General features: G+C 41.7%; 1 protein-coding gene across 3 annotated transcripts in view; it reads left to right on the forward strand.

Annotated features, from left to right (window-relative positions):
* OLA1 (Obg like ATPase 1) overlaps positions 1-15728 on the forward strand; it is a 129705-nt gene that overhangs the window by 56748 nt on the left and 57229 nt on the right. For all 3 annotated transcript variants that reach the window (XM_077319690.1, XM_077319691.1, XM_077319692.1), the window contains 3 exons: positions 2795-2970; positions 13659-13739; positions 13968-14065. In XM_077319690.1, the coding sequence (XP_077175805.1) occupies positions 2795-2970; positions 13659-13739; positions 13968-14065 (355 nt within the window). The remainder of the gene's footprint in view (positions 1-2794; positions 2971-13658; positions 13740-13967; positions 14066-15728) is intronic.

Here is a 15728-nt window from a genome sequence, read left to right on the forward strand (position 1 = left end):
GCATCATTATGTAAACTAGTGATGATGGTTAGTACTAGCGTTACCATCCAGATGAATCCCAACGAATTATATAGTATCATCATAGGTTACAAAGACTCTTGTAAAAATTTATCTTGGGCCTTAGTTGCTTTCCAAAAGTAGCTTGCCTGAAAACTGTTTTTGTTGTTTATTTTCTCATAATTTGCTATTTTAGCAAATTTGCTATTTTTATGATACCCAGTTTTTTGCCCAGCCCTGTTCTTGTGAATGTATTTTGGTGGTTATATATTTTATATTTATTTATATATAACCTGTATTTTAAATGTTCATGTTATTTCTTCCTTGAGGGCTCTAAGTTGGGTTGAAAAGCAGGCTACAAGTGTTTTAAATAAATTGTGACTTTTGTTAGGGCGCTACAGAAATATGCAAACCCTAGCCATTATCAGACTGGTGTTTGCATAGCAAAGGGACAGTCTCCAGGGCAGAATTATAGAATCATAGAGTTGGAAGGGGACATACAGGCCATCTAGTCCAACCCCCTGCTCAATGCAGGATCAGCCCACAGCATCCTAAAGAATGATAACACAACAAAGAGAAAAGTTGTTTGGCATGCAGTAGGTCACAGCTTTTACTGATAAATGATCATGGCACAGCATGGGCAGATCAAGCCATCTTGTCGCCAGCAGACCGCTAGGAAACCTGTATCCCAATAGCAAGGGCTGGAGGCATGCAAGATGCCAATAGCAAGGATGCAGGACACTAGCAAGGGCTTGGAGGCCCACAGGCATAATGCTTGCTGGGAACCTAGGAGGTAGTAGGTGAGGTGGAGTCCTGCAGTCGTCAGTCTCTACTAGGACTGCCCCTGACACCCAGATATATGAGCCAGACAGCCAAACCGAGAATGGTGCTATTGCTCAGCATCTGCGCGGCCTCTTAAGGAAGCCCCCATCTTGGGGGGGGGGCAGCATGTAAGCTCGACATCCCCCCAAATGGATCTGTCCACACGACCATAACCGCCAACTGTGATAGGATACATTGAACAAAGAATGATGTACAATATGATAAAAGGTCACATAAATACAGGGTGGGAAGCTGGAGCCATGGTGGAAGGAACAGAGGGCAAACCAGCCCACTGCAGCTTCTTTTAAAGGCGTAAGCAACCAGCACCCCACTGAGCTCAAGGTCCTGCAGCTAATCTTGGCAATGGGCCCCTTCAGCTCTGGTGGGAAGCAAGGGCAGGAACACATCGCTGCAGCCTCTTCTGGCCTCACAATGTCATCCTCCGGCCCCAGCGTCCTTGCATTCTGTCACAGTTTAAATACATCTAGAATAAAGATTCAGATCTTACGGTTCTAAGATGGAAAGCTAAGTAGTCAGTCTGGCAAACAATAGGAATAGACCTTTGCTGGACAGGGGGAGGGGAGTAGGTTATATATTTATTATCCACCATCGTGATATTGTGATTTGATTACGTTTTAATGGGTGTTTATGAGATTTTATTGTTCTTATGAGACGTTTGAGAGTGGCGGTATATAAAAATATAAATAAATAAACAAACAAACAAATAAATAAATAAACACCTTCGTTAACCTATATTGAGAAGGGGCTGAGGGTGGGAAACCAACCCAACTATGCATTTAAAGTATTTGTGGGATTTGTTTTGCATGTTAACAGTGTCTAAAATGTATTTGAAATGTGTGTTGCAAATTATTCACAAATAGGTCTAAATTCTTAAATTATAGTCTTCTGTTTAGAAATATTTCCAAATGTTTTATTTTTGTGCTCTCCTTTATCGATCTCAAGAGTTATCTCCATTGAATTATGTTGCCACATTATGTCTTCCGAAGGGCATAAAGTCAGTACACATGCTTCAGTAATATCCGGTTGTTTTACCCTTATGTTTCCAGTTGGCAATTTGAAATTACGGCTTCAACTGCACTTTAAATATGTGATAATAGCATGTGTTTCTAATAAGGGCCAGCACTATTTTGGTTGAGATAGTGTGAATGGTTGTCACTCATATATGACAAATGCACCTTCATCTGCTTCTTTGATGGCCCCCTAAAAACCATACCCTCAAATCAGACCGACGAAATTAGCTGCTGTGTAAATTGTGTGTCTGAGTGGTTCATTATCTAATCACCGTCAGAACCATAGTGATAAAGTAGTTTGAAGCAGGGAAGAGGTCTGCCAGATGATTTTCAGGCCTTTCCCCCCCCTTTGTAGATCCTGTTTCCCTTGGAAACCCATTACTATAGGACAGAACTTCAGAATTCTTTGACATCTGTTTCATAATTTTTTTAATATTAGCTCTGTTCACTTAATGAGTGAGTTTGGATGTTCTGTTTCTAACCAATGTTGCTGATAAAAGTGATACTTTTTATTTGGCTACCTCATCATGAGGGAATTGACCCTGACCCCAAAAATTCAGTTTGTTGATGATTCTTGTTTTAAAAAGAATGTACAGGTAAAGTGTTGTAAAATCCTGGTGACTGTAATGCACGTGGCTTATTTTTTAATCCGTGTTAAGTTGTTGTGTGTGTGATCTTAAATCCATTAAGTAAGTATACCGTATTTGCCGGCGTATAAGACGACTGGGCGTATAAGACGACCCCCCAACATTTCCACTCAAAATACAGTACTATGGGCAGCTATGTCTATCCCAACTGAAGTGCACCCGGCGTATAAGACGACCCCCCCACTTGGAGGCATGTTTTTCAGGGGGGGAAAGTAGTCTTATACGCCAGCAAATACTGTAAGGGTTTGTCAAATGCGAGTAGTGTGTAAATATCTGATTTTGATCTTCCCTTCAAAGGATCATTTGATGATGACGATATCACGCATGTCGAAGGAAGCGTTGAACCAGTTCGTGACATTGAAATAATACATGAAGAACTTAGGCTAAAAGATGAGGAGATGATCCTGCCCATTATAGACAAACTAGAAAAAGTGGCTGTGCGAGGAGGTGACAAGAAATTAAAACCTGAATATGTAAGTAAGGTTTGCTTTCAGTGGTTAAAAAGACTATGTTGGGTGGAAATTAATTTTAATTATGCCAGGATTTGACATTGCATTTATCACCCGTCGTTCACTGTCTGGGGAGGGGGGAGGGAGAAGAACTACGTTAGCTCCAAATTTATGACATGTTTCCTACCTCAGTGTTGTTTCAGTGCATTTCTTTATTACATTAAAGTCATCCCTTGTTCTCATTGCAGGTTCTAATTGTGGTTACATATAAAGTGAATTGAGAGACAAACATTTCTTAGAATTATGTGTAGAAAAAAGTACATTCTGGTGGAAATGCTTATGATTATGCTGTTATCCGTTCAGTCATGTCCGACCCTCGGCGATTCTATAGGAAAGTCTTTGCCATGCGTCCCTCTCTCTGACTGCATCTTTTAGTTGGTTCATGGTCATCCCTGTATCAGCTTTGTTTCAGGGGTTGGTTGATGATAAAAAAGTTGAGAAAGGCTGAGTCAGTCCAAACATTTCTCAAGGAAAGCTCTATGTAGAATAGGGTTGTGCGATTCGGCTGCCGAAGCAGCCGTTCCCTCCAAGCGCAGCCAGCGCCGCAGGGGGGGGGAGGGCGGTGCCGGCAGCGGCGTGACAGCGGGCGCAACCACGCAGGCGCGGAATTCCGCGCCTGCATGGTTGTGCTCGCTGTCACGCCACTGCCGGCACCCCCCCCCTGCGGTGCGGTGCGGCGCTGGCTGCGCCCAGAAGGAACGGCCGCCAAAGCGGCCGAATCACAGAACCCTAATGTAGAACACATTGCAGTAATTTGATCTAAATGTAACCAGGACCATAGTGGCCAGGGTATGCACCACAGAGGTTCAGCTTAGTGTAGTGGTTAAGTGCAGCAACCTCTAATCTGGAGAACTGGGTTTGATTCCTCACTCCTCCACACGCAGCCAGCTGGGTGACCTTGGGCCAGTCATAGTTCTTTCAGAGCTCTCTCATCCCCCCACAGGGTGTCTGTTGTGGGGAGAAGGAAGGGTAGGCGATTGTAAGCCGCTTTGAGACTCCATTGGGTAGTGAAAAAGAGTTTATGAAAAAGCAGCTTTTCTTCTCAGGAAAGTGTGCAGCTGGCTAATCAGGCGATGCCGGTAAAAGGCGCTCTTGGACATAGCAGCCACTGAAGCTGGCAGACTGTGTACTTCGTTATCACACACTGCAGTATTTATTATTTATGGTAGCATTTTATTAGCTTGCCTTTCCACCTTACGGAATTCAAGGTGTTTACAGTGTAAATAAAACAATGATAAAAATATATGAGACTTCCGTTTTATGAGCACCATCAGGACCGCTAATTAGGACTGCTAATTAACCCCCCACAACATAATTAGTCAAATGCAGTCCTAAATAAAACTGCCTTCACCGGTAGCGAATTTTGCTGATCGTCTGTGCAGATGGTTTGAATGAATTCTGAAATTGAAGGCAGGCCATTCAGTCCTTAAACTTTTTCATCTTGAAGTTTAGAGAAATTTTGGACAGAACATGTCCTCCTGCTGCTGCAAAAGATTCCCCTTCCTTCAAGACAACCCACGTAGCCACTCCGACTAGTTCTTTGCATGATAGATTGAAGTAACAAAATACTGCACAGCAAACTTTGTAGAAAAGTGAGAGAATATTTTAATAGAGCATCTCTGAGTTAACTTTGGTAACTCCACATTCAATAAAGATGGGCATGTATCTTGTAAGTGTGTAAAGTGCCATCAACTTGAATTTATGGCATAGGATTTTAAAGGCAAGAGGCATAGGTGATTTTCCTTCGCCTGTCTCTGTGTCAAAACTTTCTGGGTGATCTCCCATCAAAGCACTAATCAGGCAGACACTACTTCTGAGATCTGATGAAATCCAGCTGGCCTGGGCCATCCAGGTCAGAGCTTGTATCTCAAATGCCACAAGAGTGCCAGGCATTCAACATGGTGAGTTTGTGCAGGAAGATGGGAATTATTCATGATCTCAGTGCTGCACATAACCTTGCCAATGCGTTCCCAAAAGTTTGTTTGTTTGTTTGTTTGTTTGTTTATTTATTTATTTTCCGCCCACCCTGGGGGCTCAGGTTAGTAGCCCACAGGTTACTAGCCGCCTTGGGAGTAAAAGAATTTTATCGTCTACAAGTAGACTAAACGAATATTTCTCAAAATCTGTGAAAACTTTATAATCTCAGACCTTTAAAAATCATTGCTTAAAAAGCTGAGGGAATGAAATATTTTAAGTGGAGGTTGACTTTATCCCATCCTTATGCTTAAAATGCACGGGGAAGTGATGGTGGTCACTTGTGCATCTGACACAGTTAATTGGTAAAAAACCGAGTCATAGAATCATAGAGTTGGAAGAGGCCATACAGGCCATCTAGTCCAATGCTGGTTGAAGACAGCCAGTGAGGGGAAGTCACCACCTCTTTAGGCAGTCAATTCCGCTGTTGAGTTACTTTGTGAAAATATTTTTTCCTGATATCTAGCTGATATCAGGTTTAAACCCATTACTGTAGGTCCTAACTTCTGCTGCCAACAGGAATTTCTCCCTGCCCTCCTCTAAGTCAGCTGTCCCCAATCCCTGGTCCGGGGACCAGTACCAGTCTGTGGATCAGTCAGTACCGGGCTGCGGCTCCTCCTCGTCCTCCTCCCCGGCTGCTGCCTCGGGGGGTGCCCTGCCATTCTACCAGCTCACTTTTGGTCCTCTCTGATGGCCGCCATGGTTGGGGCTCCCTGTCAGTGTGGCACTGCGCAGCTGCTGCTGGCAGCACCCCCTAGTGGGCGGTGGGAAGTCAGGGGCGCCTGCAGGAAAGTAAGCGGAGCAGGGGCTCAGGCGGCGGCAACTTCCCTGGGCAAAAGACTACCCCCCCCTCGCGCCTCAGTAAAATTGTCAAGCATTGACCAGTCCCTGGTGATAAAAAGGTTGGGGACCACTAAGTGACAGCCTTTGAAATGCTTAAAAGACAGCAATCTTGGCCCCTCATCCTGTGGCAGAGAATCATGAGTGTATCTTGCCAAGAATATGGAATGCGGACTGTACTGAATGCCCCTCCTCAGAATCCAATAATTAGAAGCGAGGACTCCTCCACTACATGTTAAGCATCTCATTTGATGTTGTGGCCAGGTTGATATAAAGAGCGTGGCCCTTTTGCAGTTCCAGGCATTCCTAGATGATGCCAAATTCTTTGATCTGCTTCAGGCCTGCAGCTTGCCTAGTCACAGGATGAGACCATCATACTTGTTGGATAGTTTCAGTTGGTAGCCATGTTGGTCTGCTGTATAACAACAAGAGTTTTGTGGCGTAACTTTTGAGAGTCAAGGCTCCCTTCATCAGACACATTGAACTCTAAGACTTTTCATCTCAGTCAGCGGGTGGGAGGGGTGAGATAGAGATCTCCGTTTCTTCTTGAGTCTGACAAAGGGATTTCTGATTCTCAATAACTTATACCCTAAAATTCTTGCTAGTTAGAGTGGATGATACTTGTCTGTTGCTCAGCGGGTAAGTAATTGTACTGTGTTGTTGTTGTTGTTGTTGTTGTTAGTTGCGAAGTCATGTCCGACCCATCGTGACCCCATGGACAATGATCCTCCAGGCCTTCCTGTCTTCTACCATTCCCCGGAGTCCATTTAAGTTCACACCCACTGCTTCAGTGACTCCATCCAGCCACCTCATTGTACTGTAGATTCTCCAATTTCTCAGCAAGCTTTCATGCGATAGATCTTAAATATTTGGTTAGGCTGTGGGGTTTGGCTGTGGTGGTGGGTAAAATCTTGATCAGAACAATTGAAGATCCCCGAAAGAAGCAAAGTAAAGTCGCCTGTTGGCAGTGATATGGATTTTTTTTGGAAACATCAGAATTCAGAAACTTTCTGGAGAGCATTTAATACATGCAGTAGAGTGTGTGATCTTATTTATTATTATTATTATTATTATTATTATTATTATTATTATTATTATTATTATTATTTCGATTTATTTCCCGCCACTCCCAAATGGCTCGTGGCGGGTTACAGTGTCTTAAAACCCCATTAAAATTCCCATTAAAAGACTTTAAAATGTCACAGCATTTGACTTGTTTATCTTGACTTGTACATTCAGTAAACCAATTTTGAAAAATGTCCTGTGCTAATTTAATGTTGCACTAAGAATAAATACTGGAGCTGACATATTTGATTAGGAGGAAAGAAAATAGACGGACTGTGATACAAGTGTTATATTCAGTATATCATGAGGGAATTATTTTTAATGGAGCAATAATTGAAAGAAACTGTAAAGGCATTGTAGCACGTACTGTTTAGGAAGCACAGCTGAATGCGTTTCTTTGCAGCTTTCTTGCCAAAATAACTAATAGCTACAGAATGTATTGATATTTATTAATTAATTTGTCTCACACTTCTTAAAGCAACCCAGAGTGGTGGAAACGACTAGCCCATCACCCAATAAGCTTCATGACGTATTGGAAATTTGAATCTAGGCCTTTCATGTCCTAATCGGACATTTTAGCCACTGTACTTCATTACAAAGCCATATAATGTTCCGGAGCCATCCCCAATGGTCTTAAGGCTTTGTATTTGGTGACATGTATGAAATTATACATGAATCTGTGATGTCAATGCAAAATATAGTAGTCTACGATATTACTTTGAGTTCTGGATATTGTCCTATTAAAAACATCTTTAAGTTTGCAAATTTGCTCTTTTTTTTTTAAAGAGCTCAGTCATGGACTGTTCTGTTCTGAGCATTGTTTGCTATATTTCTGTGGATTTAACTGTTGCACATAGCAAGTGATTTTATTTTTTTTATAATGTTCTTGCAATCTGGCTGGCCGAGAGAATGAATTTACACACATCATTGAGCATAAATGGGTCTTTCCTTTGGCAGAGAATTACTTACTAGAAGGCTAGGATGAAAACAGAGAATCGTGTTGCCTGAATCTTCTGTTTTAAAGCAGTGCTAACCAGGATGATTATGTATTTGCAAATAGTATATGGTGCCTTTGTAGTTAACAATCAATTTATTTATTTACAAAATTTGTCTCTCGCCTTTTTGCCTTTATGTGACCAGTGTGGCTAACAATTTATGTTTTGAAACCATTAAAATCAACCCTCACAACACGGACCATTAAAACAATTAGAAGCTGAGTTTAAACACAGAGAAAACATAAAAGCTGCAAATAAAACATTGGTTAAGAAGAAGGGATCGTTGAAGAAACGTTAGACAAACGCAAAAAGTCTTTACTTGCCAGGATAAGGTGATAATAGAAGTAGGGTTGGGCACTTTGGTGCGCTTCGGCTGCTTCGATGATCACGGAAACCCGAGGTGGCCAGCGCCACAGAGGGGAGGGGTGGCGCCACCACCGGTGCACCAGCTGGCACCTGCACACAATGGCTGCCTCGGGGTTCCATGATCACCAAAGTGGCCAAAACACCCAACCCTAAATAGAAAGGAACAGGTGACTCTGCCTGTGGGGAGAGTTCCGGAGCTTTGGTTTCATGACTGACAAGACCTTCTCCCAGATTGCCACTCACCTAACCTCAGAAGGCAGGATTACCTGTAGTAGTGCCTCTGAAGGTTCCATCCTAACCAGGTCTACTCAGAATCCTACTCATTTCTGAAAAATGGAGTTTATTCCAGGAAAGTGCTTTTCGAGATGCACTGAAAGGCAGTAAATTAGTGTTCTTTCATTAAAGGAGAAACACAATTTGGCAACAAATGACATTGGAAATTTTAAAAAAAATTGGCCTGCACACACTTTTGGAATTTTGAGAATGCAAAGTGGTGCCACTATTGAATGGCTGCCAGAGGGAGGCGATTATAGAGTGGCTTCCAAGGAGGGCTGGGATAGAATCATAGAGTTGGAAGGGCCCATACAGGCCATCTAGTCCAACCCTCTGCTCCCTGCAGGATCAGCCTAAAACATACTTGATAAGTATTTGTCCAGTCATTGCTTGAAGACTACCAGCGAAGGGGAAGCTCACCACCTCCTTAGGCAGCCTGTTCCACTGCTGACCTAATCTGACACTGAAATTTCCCCCAATATCTAATCCAGGGGTAGTCAAACTGCGGCCCTCCAGATGTCCATGGACTACAATTCCCAGGAGCCCCTGCCAGCATTCGCTGGCAGGGGCTCCTGGGAATTGTAGTCCATGGATATCTGGAGGACCGCAGTTTGACTACCCCTGATCTAATCCATACTTTTCTACATGTAATTTAAAGCAATTACTGTGGGACCTATCCTCTGCTGCCAACAGGAACCTTCCCCTGCTCTCCTCTAAGTGTCAAGCTTTCAAATATTTAAAGAGGAATTGGTGTTTGATCCAAAGTATCTTCCTCCTTTCCCCTGCCCAGACTTAGAAGTGTTCACTGAAAAAACCATCTTGTCATCAAATGATGGTTGGTACAGTTCTGCTGCCCAGTGTCATAAACAGCAGATTAAAGTGAGGCATTTTCTAGATGGCAGGGGCTCATGGGATTTGTAGTCCATGGAAATTTGAAGAGCCACAGTGATTATTTGGATTCATTGGCCACCCCTCCCTTGCTACAGGGAGTTATTCCCCCCCCCCTCCCGAAAAAAGCACCTATGGTGGGAGGTTTCTCTGCATGCAGAATAACCAGTGTACCCGGAGATGTTAGAATTGGGTTAGTTGTTTCTCATTTTTGGTCCTGTCCTCAACCATAGGCTGGGTGGAGGAGTATCAGGATGCAGCTACTCCACCTCGGCAAATGATAGTAAATAGATTGGCTGGGGAACATTGTTTCATAGGGATGTCAAACATGCTACTAGTCAGAACAGAGATCAGCTTTGTCTTCATAAGGGCAGCTTGCCACAAAACAAGCCCAAAGAAAATGACAGTTGAATCGCAACTGATAACTAAGCATCTACGTGGACTTAATCAAGAGTGAGGTTTCCTGTCTCATTACCAATAGTGAGTTCTCCACACTTACTAGCCCCTCTGCATATTACACTTTATCCAATCACACCTGTTGTTGTCATGCACTTGTTATTGTCAATTGCCTGCATTTGAAATCACTCCACTTTCCACTATATAGGAGAAATGAACTCACATTCTAGCTGCATCTGAAGAAGTGAGTGGTAACCCACAAAAGCTCATGCCCTGCCAAATATTAAGATGCTACTGGACTTTTGCTCTTTTCTACTGCTACCGTTAAACGGCTACCCATCTTGATCTAGAGCAGTGGTCCCCAACCTGTGGGCCGCGGGCCATGGCCCGGTGCCGGGCTGCGAAGGCCTTGGCACCGGGCCGCGGCTCCCTCTCCCTGCCCCCCCCGCAGTAAAAAACTCCCCAGGCCGCAAGCTTGCGGCCCGGGAAGCTTCTTAATGCGGGAGGGGGGGAGAGGGAATCAGGGCCGCACCCACGCATTGCGCATGTGCGACATGTGCGGGCGGGCAGTTGCCCTGCCGGTCCCCAGCCTCAAAAAGGTTGGGGACCACTGATCTAGAGTACATGGTGGTAATATTGTTGTGTTTCTCTTCCACGGTTTTGAAACATAGCTTTTCAGTTTAGGGATGGGCTTGAGGGAATGGTGGACTAAAAAGAAGAGAAATCCCAATTGCTTATGCAACTAAAGCCTTGCTAGATCCATGGGCAAACTCTGGGGATGTTTATTGGTAACTTTGACCAGCTTTTAAAAATTTCTTCGCTGTAACTTCATAAAAGGCTAGATATTTGAACAATATTGATGGAGTCAGGAGGAAAGACCTATCTTGAGTCACTGTGCTCAGAGTCGTATTTACCTTTAAACAAAATGAAAAAAGAAAAGAGTAGTTCTCAGGTGCATGAGACAGGATGGCACAGGACATCTGAATTCGACTCCATTCGTGTTCATTTCTGTGCTGTTCAATACAGAGGTACTTAGAGTGGTTTGCACTTTAAGGCAACATTTAGGATTGCTAACTCCCAAGCTGGGAAATTCTTGTGGATTTTGTGGGGAAGGTAAGGCTTGGAGAGAGGATGGCCAGGGTATAATGTTCTAGAGTCCAAAGCAGAATTTTCTCCAGGGAAACTGATCTCTGTTTGGAGATGAGTTGCAATTTCAGAAGATCTTCCAAGCTCCACCTGAGGGTTGCCTACCCTACAATACTTATGTAAAAATGCACTACATAAAGCATCCTTCAAAATATACAATGCTATGTAGCATATATGAAAAGAAATTTAAATTTTTTTGGCTGCTTATACCTGGCCACTGGGAAGCAGTTGAAGAGGATAATTATAGAAATCTTCTAGTTGATGCTAAGATTTTGGCAAGTTTTTTTGGGGGAGGGGGGAGATTGTGGGGCAACCTCTGAGCAGACAGAGAGTGCCCCTTTGGAAATTGGTACACAATGGTCGTAGTACTTGTCGCTTGAAAAACTGAAGTTAAACTAGAGTGGCATCTTGAGTGTTAATTCTTTTTGCGCTTGGAGTTTAATAAGGTCAGCGGAACAATTTGGATAAGAATAGGGGGGAAAAAACCCTGCATAAACACACTAACCGCTGCTTACCTATGCAGAGATAATTGAAGGACAAACCAAACCTGCAAGACACATTTGTCTCATTATCATGTGGAGCCGAGAATGCAAACTGTTTATTCCCAAAGACGTTGCCACCAGTTTTATACAATGGAGTGTTTGGAAAATTTTGCAGTGTTAATGGCTTTTTAAAGATGAGAATTCGTAACATTAATTCTTAAAATCAGCAAAAAAAAAAAATTAAATTCCTCCACTAGTTAAGCAGGATTGTTTGGGGGTAGGGGGAATTGTAACAGTGAAGTCGACGAATAGCTTTTAAATTCATTCCTTTCAGCTTAAGTGCGTTATTTATTGATAGAAGAAAATATGGAAAAATAGATAGGGCCCATAGACAGTTCTACTATGTGTTCTTTTTTTAAAAAAAAAATATGTGTAATCTTGTTGCATGTCTCTACATAAGCTATTCTGGCCACTCATCATAGTAACCAGCTGGGCCATTTCACCTGCTGGAGCCATTAAAGAGGACTCTCTCCCCCTAGATTAATCCCCTCCGACATTAGTTTTTAGCTCTGACAACTGGAGCAGGCATTCAGAACTTGCAGGTGGCCAGTGTGACGCACATAATTGCCTACAATTTTAGGCAATGAATAAAAATGGTCTACATTACTTGTCAAAGGTTGTATATGCAGTGCCAAGTGAGATCTATGGGAAGCCTTTTAGGGTTTAAAGAACATTTAATAGCAAGGCTGCACAGTGCTTTTTTAATCATAATGCATTTGTAATATAGCACTTTGATCTTCTCCTTGTAGGAAATGGTGTTACATTAGCCACTTTTAAAACATTTATGAGTGGAAAAAAAATCAGTTATAGGAGAGTAAAAGTGATTATTCTTAGGCAGAACATGTTATATTTCATTAAAAGTTTGTGGCATGCTCCTTCCTTGTTAAAATCCGTGGGGAGCCCTGTTCCCGGAGAGTTACAAATCAGGATCTAAGGATTTAGAAGAGCTTTCCTCTTGTCTCTCTCTCTCCCCCCCCTCGAAAAAAAAGCATTTGCAAGATTGGGAAGAGTAAGTATGTACTGAATACTAAGGCAATATATTTATAAATGTTTAACCTATTTATTGACAAGGTAAATGTGTACTTTGGGGGGGGGTTCGGGGTTGAAAAATTGGTGCTTCTTCCCTTAGTTGACTTACGATGCCAACGATACTTTAAAAGAAAAAAGAACAGAAAAGCAATATTTAAAGGAGGACCATAAATTACCCTGGACCGAAAAAATAAAGGGGGGGGGAGGCACACTAAAAATGTACTACTTCTAGAAGAGCTTGGTTTGACCTTTCAGACCCAAGAGCCTTTTATTAACACCTGCCTGTAAGGCAAACCTTGCCACACGCAGCTTTTAGATTCAGAACCACAAAACTGATGAGGAAAGGCTTGAAGGGTTCAGTTTGTGTCACTTGCTGTTTGCCGTTTCCATTTCACAGATGATTAATCTTTCTGTGAAGAAAGGCCAGAGAAACAAAGCGCATTGGGCCCTTCCTGCAGTTACTCCTTCTGAATGCACACTAGCTTGCTAACTAAAAGGCCTTTAGATTTCCTGCAGGGAGAGATGTTCTGAAAGTGAATGCAGCTGGGTGGAGGTCACCAGAGCAAGGCTCTTGCCATTGTGTAATGCAAGCTTTGGCAGTTTTTTTTGTTTTTGTTTTTAGGAAAGGAGAAGGTGTTGACAAAAAAAATTAATGCAGAATATGGAGGCCTTTGGTCATGTGGATTAATATGTGGAAGGGTGGGTTGCCAGTGACCATCTCAAGTTTCTTTTGATAAACGGTATTTCGAAACTATGCACACCACACTTAGCACGTACTCTTGTATACGGTTTTACCCCCTTGTTGGGATATTTTATGACTGAAGAATGTTGGAAAGCAAATGAAATAATAGATGCTTTTTTTGCATTCAATGAGGCAGAATAAAACATCGTTTGCCTTTTTCAATGAAATAACCTTGCTGGAGTGTTCTACACTTATGTCTTCTAGCCTTAACTGTGCTTTTCTGTCCCTTTTTCATATATGTATTACAACAGTTTAGGTACTCCATATGTTGCTATCTACTGGTTCCCCATTATGAGAAATAGCTGTCTGCAATCTAGCTGAGCCTCTTCTACTTTAACAATTTTTATTACTTTTAATGGTTTTAATGCTTTTTGTTTCCTTTTTAATTCTACACAGGACATAATGTGCAAAATCAAAAGTTGGGTAATAGATGAAAAAAAGCCAGTCCGTTTCTATCATGATTGGAATGACAAAGAGGTAGGCTATGAGTATTTTCTCCCCTTCTGAGTCTGATCTTGTTGTGTTTCCGTAAACAACAAAAAATCAGATCTTTACATAAGCCTTTTACATTTAACTTCAATAAATGAATGCGGGATTTTTTGCTTTCTTTTTTTTATGTTTAGAGGTGAGACAAATAAACTTTGATCAGTCCTGAATTGTGGCGTTTTCATCTAATTTAGCTCTCTCACCCCCCCCGACTTTCAGATCGATGTGCTGAATAAATACTTGTTTTTAACTTCAAAACCAATGATCTACTTGGTTAACCTTTCTGAGAAAGACTACATTAGGAAGAAAAACAAATGGTGAGTTTACCCAAATTCGCTTACTTTTGTTTTTAACCGAATTGCCATGTTTCTCCAAGATACCTTAATGTCTGTCAAATTAATAGTTAGTCATATTATTATTGTACCTACAATAAATCGAAAGGTATTACTGGCAGTGTTCCTATTACCCTATCTGTTGGAGTGCTATAGAGGGCAAAACCTCTCTTAACGATTTACAAATGAAGTAGCAATTTCCCCTCCTATTTTCAGTTCTCCCCCCCCCTTTCCTTTTGGCTGTATGGTATTGAATGAATCTGTAACTTAAAAAAAAAACTTCTGAGTTGGAAATGAAAGCAATATTATCTTTATTCATGCCTGTTTGTTAAATGTTGAAGATAAAAAAAACACCCCCCCTGCCTTTAATATGGTAGAAGTACATTTAATGCAAATGTATACATCTAGTTTATGAGAAAACCTTATTACACAGAAATGCAACATCTCATACACATTGTCTGTCACGTGTGAGTTAAGAAACTTTCATATGGTTATAAATATGACAGCATATGTAAGGGCTGCAGAATAAGCTGTCTGTCAAACAGGCAGTGACCTGGATGAGAGGCCAGTCCCGGAGTATGTGGGATACATTCAAAATCTGAGTTGAAAACAACGCTGCATTTGTTTGTTTTGAGAAAGCTACAGATGAGATGAACAGTCTGGGGAAGAGGCATTTAATCCATTGCATTAAAAGGGACCACTGATCAGAACTCTGTCCTTTTAAATTATTTTCCTAAAAAAAATGCATAGTATACAAAGTTTACCATGAAACTCCTTTTGGTTATGTTTGCTTGCTGCCATGCAAAAGTAACTGGAGCCTGTGTATCTGAATTCCTCCAAAACACACTCTCTCATCCTCCCTGTACTTCATTAAGTACTTAGATGCACATGGTTTCAATTTTCCATTAAAATTTCTCATTTCCATATGATATCAAAGAGTGAGAAGGCTTTAAACTGAAAAATAAACATTTGTAGACTGGAAGCCAAAACAATAATTAATGTCAGATGGTTAACTCTAATAAGTTATTAGAATAAAATTCTGTGAAATTATTTCAGCTAAAACTTCTCTGTTCTAGCGGTATAATGCATTTGTATTTATTTTCGGTGCCGCATAGCTGGAAACTTTTTTAGTGGTTACATGTTAACCAAAATTGGTTCAGAAAGGAGTTTTTGCAGGGGGATAAAAAAGAAAAGAAACCTCCCATCTGATTAAATCTGCCTTCCTTCACAATGGGTTATTTGAAGTCATATCTAGCCAGTGGAAACCTTGAAGATATGATTGCTCTATTGCAGGTAGCCACGATCATGAAGACATTTAAAGTCTTACACAACTCAGAATGCTAAGATTTCCTGCATTACTTTTAACTGCTATTGTAAAGGCTTCTTCAGTGCCTCAATACCAGTAGGAAGCATCAACGTTTATTTGAAATCGAGCAAGTCGTTTTAGTTGTCCAGAATGGTCCATCACACCTGCATTTAGGTGATTACAGGTAGAGCTCACTGCTTCTAATTGTACAGTAAAAGACCATTTCTCAGACCTTAATGGCAGACAGAATGCTTAGGAGACGCCAGTCTGAGATTTAACTGTCACCAGATGCCCTGTGCCGTGTGGGAGACCAGTTACGATGACGACAGAACGCAAAACTTA

The sequence above is a fragment of the Paroedura picta genome, chromosome 2 (assembly GCF_049243985.1).
Source record: "Paroedura picta isolate Pp20150507F chromosome 2, Ppicta_v3.0, whole genome shotgun sequence".
Lineage (NCBI taxonomy): Eukaryota > Metazoa > Chordata > Lepidosauria > Squamata > Gekkonidae > Paroedura > Paroedura picta.